The sequence below is a fragment of the Procambarus clarkii genome, chromosome 5, assembly GCF_040958095.1.
Source record: "Procambarus clarkii isolate CNS0578487 chromosome 5, FALCON_Pclarkii_2.0, whole genome shotgun sequence".
Classification (NCBI taxonomy): Eukaryota; Metazoa; Arthropoda; class Malacostraca; order Decapoda; family Cambaridae; genus Procambarus; species Procambarus clarkii.
In genome coordinates, this window is record NC_091154.1 from 30,168,615 (window position 1) to 30,181,203 (window position 12,589).

General features: G+C 43.0%; 1 protein-coding gene across 2 annotated transcripts; it reads right to left on the reverse strand.

Moving 5' to 3' along the window:
• On the reverse strand, positions 1-12,181 carry LOC123761979 (ankyrin repeat and protein kinase domain-containing protein 1). Of its 2 annotated transcripts, XM_069300302.1 has the most exons (8): positions 12,030-12,169; positions 10,178-10,551; positions 9,338-9,925; positions 6,738-7,340; positions 4,925-5,122; positions 4,578-4,760; positions 4,330-4,444; positions 1-1,588 (listed from the first exon to the last, which is right to left on the reverse strand). In XM_069300302.1, exons 3-8 carry the CDS (start codon positions 9,848-9,850, stop codon positions 1,245-1,247), a joined length of 1,956 nt encoding a protein of 651 aa, XP_069156403.1. In that variant the 5' UTR covers positions 9,851-9,925; positions 10,178-10,551; positions 12,030-12,169; the 3' UTR covers positions 1-1,244. The 2 variants fall into 2 exon arrangements, with proteins under 2 accessions (XP_069156403.1, XP_045604100.2); XM_045748144.2 differs by lacking the exon at positions 10,178-10,551 and having other exon boundaries at positions 12,030-12,181.
• Positions 12,182-12,589: the final 408 nt, after the last annotated feature.

Below are 12,589 nucleotides of genomic sequence, written 5' to 3' on the forward strand. Positions count from 1 at the left end.
TATTCAAATAAGTTTATTCAACAACTTATAGTTACTCATACACAGGGATCCACGTTAGTTACGCTACTCAAGAGTGTCGCTTCAACAACTGTCGAAACACCTCCTGGCGGCAGGAATCCGTTCCCACCACTCTGACAGGTGGTGAAAGAGACAACAGTCTCGACCCATTGGACAGGTCATGAACAGAAGTGAACCAACTGAACACTTCGTGAACACTCTTGGCAATTATTGCACTCGTCACTGGCAGCATCAAAACACTTCAAGAACACAACAAATTAACACACGTAAATGAATACAAAAAGAACAATATCACTAGAACAACACCACAATAAGTAATTACTTTTAACTATGTCATCAAGATATTAAATCACAATGAATGAGTTAACACTCAATTAATTTACGTTAATCACAGTGTCACTCAGGCATCAATCAATTAATTAATAAACACTTTTACGTTAAGAACACTGTCACTCACTCCAAGGTTAAGAGTTGTCAGTCCTCTCTGAGCTGAGATCTTAACACTTCCACAATCTCACTGAATCCAAACACAAAGAGAGCTCGCTGCGAGATGTACTCTGATCGATCCGAGATTGGGTGATTACTGCTCACCAAAATTAATATATGCACATCAACAATAATAACACGGGATATGTACTTATATTCAATCAATTCCTTCTTACTCCCCCCCGACAACGTGCCGGGCGTCTCCAGACGTCCACTGAGTGCGGATGTAAGTGAGGGACGCCAACACTGTATCCACCACAATGCTGGATCAGGCTCGAAACTAGTTTTACTTGATGACAAGGTTAATTCTTGAGTAACTTGGCTGCACCAGGCGAGCTGGTCACTCACCTTGACACGACCATCAATGGCTCTACCATAAATCACCACCTCACTCAACAGTCTTTAGGATAGGATAAAAGTATTTGTGTATGACTTGTGTATTTGTGAAATTTATGTAAGGAATTTACACCAAGTCTTTCTCACTCTCTTGCACTAAGCTGTACACTGCGGGTGTTGGGCAGCCTGATGAGCTATACACTGCGGGTGTTGGGCAGCCTGATGAGCTGTAAACTGCAGGTGTTGGGCAGCCTGCTGAGCTGTAAACTGCAGGTGTTGGGCAGCCTGATGAGCTGTACACTGCAGGTGTTGGGCAGCCTGATGAGCTGTACACTGCAGGTGTTGGGCAGCCTGCTGAGCTGACTGTGGGATAGTCTGAGGAGCTGAACCTTCGAACTGGATCATCACTGGTGTTCTGGGCGCATGGGATTGATATAGAACTTCTTGAAGGCGTGATTCACGGTCTCCGGAGTGGTGGCACTCAGATGTTTAATCATCATTTCAGTTACCTGGGTAACCAGCTCATCCAGTGATTTGTTATGGGCATTGGCAGCGAAAACCCGACACAGTGCTATCACGAAGAAGGTACCTGTCTCCTCGTGACGAAGTGCTTGAACCCCCTCGACGGTGGCGTATATTGTGGACATGTCCTTGAAGACTTCAATCGATGAAGGAGACCATGGATTAGCCGGTGAAGACCTTAGATCAGTCGGTGAAGATGTTGTTCCTAGTGAAACGGCATCTTGAGCTGTCGTTGAAGGGGAAAGAGAACACTATTAGAAATTGATGTAAACAGTGAATTTCTTTTTATCGTGATTTATCAGATAATGGATTGTGGAACTGTGGGTCGGACAATGACGTAGAACAATCACATAATCCTTGATACAAGGATAATTTGGGTACTCTGAGAACATGTATTAAGGGGCTAAGAGAGTTCGAAGATGAAAGTTGTTCAATGTCAACCAAAATTTTTTGTCTAGTTGTATATGAAAAGGGCTGCAATTGGCCCAAGTTTCAATACTGTACCGTAAATAGAAAGGGAGATTTATTTATTTTTTCAACGAATATTACACATTTTCAAATGAGTTCATTTCACCTTTCACTTTTTCAGATATAATTATTCTATGACACTCTTCTGACACATTAGCATATAATAAAGGATCTGTAGGAGGGGATTTTCCAAAACATCTTTAGTTTTCCTAATACAAATAGTCAAAGTTTCCCCAAAAAATTATGCAAATATATCATGTTTGACATGTTTGGTTCCAAGGGGTTGTCATAGCCAGGGAGTGGTAATGGGGGACGAGCTCCCATGACCTATAAAATGCTCCTATACGGCATGCATCTCAAATAGCCTCTGACAACCAAGTCCAACTCCTGGCCTGCACGGGTGGCTTAGTCTTTAAGTCTGGAGGAACTGCTTTTACCGACAGGAGAAGGGGCGAGGGCGTGCCTCTGGCGCCATAAAACCAGCTGCTCCGGGTAGATGGGACTCGATAGCCTGGAAAGGCAGCCCTTCTAGGAGAAGGAAAACCCTGATTTTAAACCTCCGCTGCCTTGCGGCCATATCCCTTTTTTGGGAAAGGCTTCAGGAGTCAACCTCGAGGAAAAATCAGGAGTTGGAGCCCCTAAGGCAGTTCGTTGTTGACGTCGACCTCGTTCTGGCAGCTCCTGCGACGTTGCTGGAACCATGTGTATTGGTATTTGCCTTTCTATTGGATAATTTCAGCAACGTGGAGAGGGAAGACCCGCTGCATGGGTAACAGCTTCTCCTCCATATCTACCTACCCAGGCTTGGCGCCCTGGAGAGGACACTCCAGCTTCGCCTCACAGCATCCAACCAACACGGGAAGCGACAGTCTACCGGTTTTAAGTCTTCTGCTCGATTGGCGAAGAGTGTGACGCCAGGGGTTGCTTCCGACGGTGGGAGGGGTCATCGCGCCCCACTGGGCAGCTACCGCCCGCCTCAAGCTGGACAAACCCCAGCCAATAAGGTGTTGCCTCGCCACGGTCCGTTAACCTCACTGGGTGCGTGGGGTTTAGGGTGAAAACCGACAAGGGGCCCGACAACTTTGCACCAAGCAATACCAAACCTAAGAAGAAAATATCAACTGCCCTATAGCTAGACACATGGAACGTCAGGACACTGACACCAGGTTTCTCTGACGACCTGCAAGAAATCAATGTCGCCCGAAAAACAGCAATCATCGATAGGAAGCTGAGCAAACTGCAGATGGATATTGTTGCTCTCCAAGAGACCAGGCTCCCTGGATCAGGATCTGTGAGAGAGAGGACCTTCTCTTTCTTCTGGCAAGGAAAACCACCTGATGAGGCAACCTGTCCTCTTAAAAAGAACGTCGCTTTTGGCCGTTTGCCCGTATGGCCGAATTTGGACGTAATTTGAAATTGAAAAAAATATGAAAATAAATTTGGGATTTTTTTTTTCAACAACAGTAAGTTAAGGGTCCTCTGATAGGTTAGGTGGGCAGGAAATTCTCATAAAGTTTCAAAACGTTATGAAAAACGTTAATTTAAAGTGTCCTCTTATAACCTCTGCGCGTACGCCGGACGGCTCAAATAGAAAACGGAACAGAACGTCACTTTTGTGAGTGGATTTCATTTCAAATTACGTCCAAATTTAGCCATATCGCGCATACGAGCCAAAAGTGACGTTCTTTTTAAGAGGACGGGTTGTGATGAGACCAGAGAACATGGTGTGGGATTTGCCGTCAGGAATGCAATGTTGGGACACATTATGCCACCGATGGGGGGAACCGAACGAATTCTGTCTCTGCAACTGCACTCCCAAACAGGACCAGTCAATGTAATTAGTGCATATGCACCAACCCTGAGGCAAAGGAAAAATTCTACGATGACCTCAACAGAGTCATAGCGTACATGTACACAACACATATATATATATATATATATATATATATATATAATGTCGTACCTAGTAGCCAGAACGCACTTCTCAGCCTACTATGCAAGGCTCGATTTGCCTAATAAGCCAAGTTTTCCTGAATTAATATATTTTCTCTAATTTTTTTCTTATGGAATGATAAAGCTACCCATTTCATTATTGTATGAGGTCAATTTTTTTTATTGGAGTTAAAATTAACGTAGATATATGACCGAACCTAACCAACCCTACCTAACCTAACCTATCTTTATAGGTTAGGTTAGGTAGCCGAAAAAGTTAGATTAGGTTAGGTTAGGTAGGTTAGGTAGTCGAAAAAACATTAATTCATGACAACTTGGCTTATTAGGCAAATCGGGCCTTGCATAGTAGGCTGAGAAGTGCGTTCTGGCTACTAGGTACGACATATATATATATATATATATATATATATATATATATATATATATATATATATATATATATATATATATACATATATATACATACATACATACATATATGTGTATATAATATATAATACACTTAGTTTTTTAAAGGCTACAACTTTGAAATTTGATGTGACTCACCTACGTCGAGTACGCAGCCCTTCTCGAGCTTCTGACCACGACAAAAGTTGAACAAAAAGACTTTAGGCTTCCCCTTCAGGAGGGGACACGCCTCGTCTTTGAACATGTTCCGAACCTGTAAAGGCAGGGGCCACTTCAGTTAAGATTTTAATATTAAAACTTAAATGAATGAAAACAGAATATGAGTTAACGAATGACACAAAAGTGTTTACTGTTTAAATGCATCTGTTCTCGCTCTAGTTACTGACCTCGTTCGTAGTCATCTTTTCATCATCTGACGTGAGAAAGGTCTCCCTGTCAACTCCGTGGCTGAGTACACAGATGAAAGCAGAGTCCACGTTTGCTAGGTCTCCGTCGCTACGAAAATTATTTAGGGCGTTGTGAGTTCCCTCCAGACTTAGATCCGAGTGTGTGGTCACCTTGAAACCCATCTGCAACGTTCAGTAACTTTATATAAGAGAATCTTGGTACCAATTATCTCGTAGACCAGGTAATATATATATATATTATATTACAACAAATATTGCAACACAAAATTTCAGCTATAGGTGTATGACTTTTGTTACAAGGTAGCTACCAGTAGTTATCAACTAACCTTTGTAAATAAATTTTCCAGGTTGGCGACGTCGATGGGTGAGCCTTTACGCCAAGAATGCCTTTGGAATTCGTGGTAGTTGATGACGAGGACGTGCCCCCGGGGCCGGCTGGTGCACTTGTACACGCCCTCGCTGGCCGGCCGCACGCCGCCCACCACCACGTTGAGTTTAAGAACTGTAACTCTTGCACCCTGATCCTGCAACACTTGGTCTGTAATACCCTGTAACTCAACCCGTGCTCCACACCACGCCTGTAACGCAACACACGCCCCACACCACTCCAACAATGAAACACACGCCCCCAGGCCACGCCTGTAACACTACACACTATTCTCTGAAGTAGGAGGTCACATGAAAATCAGTGGGGTGAGTGTGTCATAGGCCAGTCGGGGGTCGGTCCAGGTACCATGCTTTAAGAAATATCGGTATCATAAGTGCCCATCCCTTCAATTTTCTTGATGTCTGAAATCAAAAGTAGTATGTTCCGTAGAGTTTTGATGATTACTTCCGGGTGACGTAATAATTACTAATCCGGGTGAAATGTGGGAGGAAGAGTAGGGAGTGAGGGGAATGGGAAGGATAGAAAAAGTGATGAGGGGGTGAGAAGTGGGGGATGGTGTTCATAGGTGGGGAAGGGGGAAAGGGGGAAGAGAGCGGGATTAAGTGAAGGGAGATGAGAGTGAGGAGAGAGGCCGGGCGCTGCCGGTACTCACTCTAGTTTTAGTATAAAATAGGTTATTATCTGGGACAAAACGTGCCAGGTAAGTCCACTACGGGCTCACCATAGCCCGTGCTACTGGAACTTATCGTTCTGAGTAGCGAATCTTAAACAACAACAACAATGGGACAAAAAAAAATACAGGCTCACCATAGCCCGTGCTACTTGAAATCTTGGGACAAAAAGCAATCTATAACTCAATTACGGGCTCACTATAGCCCGTGCTACATGCATAGCTAGTTCCGAGTGGCTAAATCTAAAAATGAACATGCTGTAAATCTGTAGGTGATTTGGTTAAGTTAATGAACCGTTCACAGACTATATATATGCTTAAATTGTTTCTATGCTGTATATCTTCTATTTGTATATACTTTTATATCTATAAATTTCCTTATTTAGGAATAGTTTAAAAATATCACCAATTTGAGTGAGACAAATGCCCTTTTCAACGCCTGTGATTAAAACAATAGTTTTAATAATTCGGTTGCTAAACAATTTGTCATTTATGTCCATAGGGTTTCATGTACCCTATGGCTTATAATGTATAAAATATTATTTTGAACACTCGGGTTCCTGTGCTCTAGGAATTCAAATATGGCGTCCAAATAGCGTCAAGCCGCCCTCCAAGCCCCTTACCTGGCGGCGTGAGACACGAACTATGAATGATCTCCACAGTTACCCCGCATTAGCATACACGTTCTCAGCCTCCTCCAGGATTGGTATTATCCGGGGGGGGGAGGAAAGCCATCATTCACGGGTCATGTTGTTCATATACTCGACAAGTGTTTCATTCTCCGTCGCCCTGAATTGTAAACACTTCCTAATCACTATCTTAACCAAATTACTTAACCATACCTTGGGCCTCGGTAATAATGAAATTAACTTCTGCGGTACAGAATTTGGCCAAAATGTACAATCGGCACACGCTTCACACGCACCATTCATAAGACACAACAGCAGCGTTAATCACACACTGACCACATTACTATGATCAACAGATACATAACGACTAGGACAAACTCATTGATATCTGTCATTCATCTTTTGGTATGTTAAGGATCTCCATCTGTGTATATGGTGTATACATTACTTACGTTGTACGTCTGTGTCATAGGCGCAAGATTGTCCACCTGGTCACTTGTCGCCAGCAGCCGAACCATGTTGTCGTGGCCGTGAAGTTTGCCAACCTCTGCGGCAGTGTGGCCTTGGGCGTTCTTAATTGTAAGGTCACACAGTGGAGCTTGCAGTAGGGCCTCGGCCGCATGCTGGGCATTCAACTTAGCAGCGACATGGAGAGGCGTGGAGTTGTCAGTAGTCAGAGCATTGACGTCGGCGCCAGCGTCGAGCAGTGCAGTGACCACCCCGCGGCTGTTCCTGTTCATGGCCAGGTGAAGGGCGGTCTCTCCGGAATCCAGTCGAGTAGCATTTGGATCGGCACGATTAAACACCAGTGTCCTTACGGCGTCCGTGTGCCCATTGAGCGCAGCCACCATAAGCGGTGTGAAGCCCTCGGCATCGGTCACGTTTACTTCCGCATTATTGGTTAGTAGGAGGCTGATGATGGGAGCCGTCCCTCTAAGGGAGGCTGCGTGGAGGAGTCTGACTCCCCCAGGACTCTGTAGGTCGACGTTAGCGCCGGCAGCTACAGCCTCAGCTGCCCGATCTGCGTCCCGGGCCAGTACAGCTGACACCAACATCTGAAAAGGAGAATGTCTCTGTCATATATGTGTCATTATTGAGAAAATATGAGAGGAGTGTAACGAACAAATCCCAGGAGACCTAGAATAATAGATAGAGTAGCCATGAATTCATTTTGCACGTACATGTGAATTTCAGTTTGTGCTAAGTTGGAAATATAGTGAAGTTAGCTCTGAACAAACGAGTAATACTATTGTTTATTATTTATCGCAAATTTGTATTATTGCTTATCAAAAATTTAATTATATCTCGCACCTTCGTGCTAAATGGATTAATAACTGATATTGGAATCATCCTTGGCCCAAGAAATTGATTAGTTCCAGTACTCTATCTCTACTAGTTTTCCTCGTGCTTGAGTTTCATAGCGATGTCCATATAATATGCGAAGCTGGATCTTACGCTTTGAAAAAAGATCATATATAATTGATATTTGTATTACCCTAAAAGTTATGTTTTGGAAGTCATTAGTCAATAATCATAAATTATCTGTAACAAAAATTCCGTCTGTCGGTTGCATTGGAGTTGTCCTAGATGAATTATTATCTGTTTGGTCACGATGCTTGCCGGAAAGCATTCTTGCATCTAATTTTAGCCGAGATCGTTATGGAAATATTGTTCCTGGCGTCCTTGCAATATCTCTCACGTCGGGCGATATATCATGACTTCCTGACAAACAGGCAGTCCTGAGAACCCTGTATTTACGCTGCTCTAGTTTGCGCACAGGCTTTGTTAATAAAGGCTTGTCTTGAACACCATTGTTTGGCCCGGCACCTCGTGCACCAAGCAGTAATTTGCAACCTGAATGTAGGTACACTGACACGACTGTGTTCTGGGGAAACATGTAGGGTTTGGCCTTTATAATGAGCTGTGGAAGGAAAAAACTCTTGGGCTGAAAACATGAGTTAGGGGTGAGCCTGTCTCTGTTTTCTCCCGCGTAAACACATGTTTTTGAATCGGAAAATCGGGGTAGAATTTACGATCAGGCAATTTAATTTTAGATTTTTGCCAAATCCAGTGAAGTGTATCTTGGTTAACTGTTGTATTCTGGAGGGATTGTTTCGTGGGTCTGTAAGGTCAAAGTTGTAGCTTAAAGCAAAGATTAAAATTAAGCTTATGGCCATATAAAGAAACATTAGTAAAAGTTTGTTGTACCATATTGTTATTGGTAGTTACTGATAAATTTGTATTATGGTTGACAGTTTCACAATATCAGTGACATACACGTAATATTATTTGGCATATTTGCAAACAATTGACTAATTTGGCTTTGAAATATTACACAGAATTCTTTGAAACACATGTTTAAATTTCAATATTTTAATATCATAAGTATCCAGCGTTTGTAGATTTTATCTTTAGATTAAAATATGAACTTTTATCGAACTATCTCAGTAAATGACTTGTTGCATGGCACGTCACAGGTAAATGGGTCATAGTTTATAGATAAGCTGATAGGATGATAAGGTGCAGCCAAACTGATAATGCTGTGAATATAACAACGGGAGAATGGGCTAGGCTTGTACACTTGGACTCGGGCAAGAGGGGGCATTTACTCCATGTGTTTTACTGATCATGTTGAAGTTTTTTGTTCTTATACAGTTTTGTGATGTACATGTTAAGAAAATAATATTATGCTCTACACAAATATTACACTTTATCCGACTGCGTGAGAAACTTGTGGAACTAAATATCTTTTAGTGATTGATATATTTTATGTTTTTTGTTTTTTCATTGCGAAAATATTTTCTGAAAACTTCCCATACGAAGATTTTCTGGGATTACTTGGTTAATGGAAAAATATATGTGGTTTATATTGCTCATTATTCACTTAAAGCATTCTTTAAACTAGATTATTTCGTATTACCTTCCTCAATTCCTTTATTTTATTAAGGATAAGGTAAAGCTAAAGGCTAAGGATAATTCCCTTTGTTTTGCACCCCCGACAACTCCGGAAACATTTATGTGGGCGCCAGTGTATGTATGTGTAGTGTCTCACCTTGTCACGTTCGCTGAATGGAGAACTGCACATGTCCAGGTATTCTGCCAGGGAGTAGTGTTCGTGGTCTCTGGCCACTTGGTCGGCAGTCTTGCCACTGCTGTTTTTCAGAATAATTTCACACGCAGGGTGACTCAGCAGAGCCTCGGCCCCATGCTGGGCATTCAACTCAGCAGCGACATGAAGAGGTGTGGATTTATCACTAGTCAGAGCATTGACGTCGGCGCCAGCGTCGAGCAGCGCAATGACCATCCCGCGGCTGTTGCTGTTCATGGCCATGTGAAGGGCGGTCTCTCCGGAGTCCAGTCGAGTAGCATGTGGGTCGGCACCATTAACCACCAGTGTCCTCACGGCGTCCGTGTGCCCATTGAGCGCAGCCACCATGAGTGGTGTGAAGCCCTCACTCTCGGTCACGTCCAGCTTGGCTCCCCTAGACAATAGGAGCTGGATGAGGCGCGCAACCCCTCTGAGTGAGGCGATGTGGAGGGGGGTGGCACCCCAAGAACTCTTCATGTTGACATCTGCCCCGGCAGCTATAGCCTCAGCGGCCCGCTCTGCACTTGCTTCGTTCAATGCAAACAGCAGGTCCTGCAACATATTACAATTAATGCTCATCTGGAACACTGACAGTACAGTACCCTGGTATGAGAAATATATTGGGCTTCTGGCTTCTAGACTTCATATAGTTTCAGGCAGGTGTCTAAATAAGATTAATTATACAGTTATTGCAATTCAAATTTGATAAATACAAAATAATAAGTATTTGAAATTAACTTTAAGCTAGAATGTATGCAACTTTTAGAAAAATAAAATACACCACTAGAAATGAAGAATAGTTACCGATTCGATAACTTTGTGGGGAAATTTTAATTGGCTGTGAGTAAGGCGAGGATGTGAACACGCTTCAGGTTCCTTGGCTGGTGTTGGGTGATGGATGAGTCTCGTGGGAGTGACGCCGTCCAGAGGTGAATAACTCAACACACTCACATGAAGTATATTGTCTTAAGATGCCATTATGCGGTAGCTGCTGTCATTGGGGCTTCGTAGAATTCCTCGTACATAGAGTGACATTAGGTGAGTGACAATGTTTCAAGAAGCATAACAAAGTTTGTAGCTACAAGAAGGGCTGGTAGCGACCCAGTGCTCATCACCTTCCTTACACCTTCCTCTATGGTGTATAATAGGTCACTGGAAACAGGAGACCTTCCTGAAAGCTGGAAGACAGCTAATGTAGTCCCAATATACAAAAAGGGTGACAGGCAAGAGGCACTGAACTACAGGCCAGTTTCCCTAACTTGTATACCATGCAAGGTAATGGAGAATATCGTGAGGAAAAGGCTCGTAGAGCATTTGGAGGGAAAGAGCTTTGTAACACACCACCAACATGGGTTCAGGGATGGTAAATCGTGTCTGACAGGCTTAATAGAATTCGATGACCAAGCAACAAAAATTAGGCAAGAAAGAAAAGGGAGGACAGACTGCATTTTCTTCGACTGTCAGAAAGCCTTTGACACAGTACCCCATAAAAGGCTGTTAGAAAAGTTGGAGCAACAGGCAGGAGTAAAAGGTAAGGTGCCCCAGTGAATAAGGGAGTATCTAAGCAACAGGAAACAGTGAGTAACTGTGAGGGGGAGACATCAGAGTGGCGACATGTCACCGGCAGAGTCCCACTGGGTTCTGTATTTGGACCCATCCTGTTTCTGATATATTTAAACGATTTTCAGAGGCTATAGACTTATTCCTCTCAATGTTTGCTGATGATACAAAAATTATGAGAAGAATCAAGACAGATGATGATAGTGACTACAGGACGACCTGGACAAACTGGAGGAATGGTCTAGAAAATGGCTACTAAAATTCAACTCATGAAAGTGTAGAGTTATGAAATTAGGCGAAGGGAGCAGGAGGCAGAACACAAGGTACCATCTGGGATGTGAAATCCTGCAAGAGTAAAATAGAGTGAAAGATCTGGGGGTTGATATCACACCGAACCTCTCTCCCAGAAGCCCACTTCAAAAGGATATCATCAGCGGCATATGCTAGAGTGGCCAACATAAGAACTGCCTTTAGTAACTTGTGTAAGGAATCGTTCAGGACCTTGTATACCACTTATGTCAGACCAATCCTGGAGTATGCAGCACTCCATACACAGTTTCAAATGCAGATTTGACAGACCCCAGTAGGCTCAGGAACCTGTACACCAGTTGATTGACAGATGAGAGGCGGGACCAGAAGCCAAAGCTTAACCCCCGCAATCATAACTAGGTGAGTAAAAGATACCAAGAAACTAGATAATCTCTCGCCAAGCTTCTTAAGTTAAATTTTCAAGAGTCTAGACCAATATAAGACTTGTTTACCGTGTATCTGTTGACATCCACAATTTAATTGATAGACCAGAATGAAAATGTTGGTAGAAATTTTTTTGATTAATTGGTATATCTCGCAGAGCCCCGAACACGCAGTGTTAATAGTGATAATAGATTTTATCTGTCTTGCTGGTGTTTCAAGAAAAAAAAGCACCTATTAACATGGTCGATGATCAAATTATTAACACCTAATACTCAAACGCCAAGAAATATATTTTAAATGCAGCTTCAGCATCCGTGATTAATCATATAGAAGAGGAACTCTACGTTTGGTGTGTGTATGGCGGGTAACATGACAGTTGTGATGAAAGGGTTCCAGTACTCACCACGTTGGCAGCTTCAGGTGTAAGTGTCATTGTGAAGTGGATACAACGTGAAGGAGTCGCTTGTAGCAGTGAGCGACGGCAGGAACTGACTACAGCGTGCGTTGCTCTTCCCGGCCTGCAAGCTACTGCTTTGTCTATCTCAGATATAATATTAAGATAAGATATTGAGTCACCAGTTAGGGGGTATTAAAGACTTAGTGATAAGAGCACTTTATAACGTCCCCCGCTAAATATTCACTGAAGAGAGGTGTATTCTGCTTCTCAATGCATTTACTATGAAAATTTCCTGTAAGCATGAACTCTCTTCAGTTATAAAGTATACCTGGTGGTTGGTCAGTATATGCACTCTTGTGGTGGCCTTAACATATTCCAAGATTCGTGGTGTGGATGGACGAGTCTTGCACCATTGTCACTCGTCTATGTCCACCCCGACCCTGGGTGAGAGTAACCACAAGCGTCTGGCCTCCAATCTCGGACAGACATTCCAATTTATATAGATATGAAAGATACATATCGGATGCTGGGCTGGAATCAAGAATAATATGTGCATTTCCCTTTTG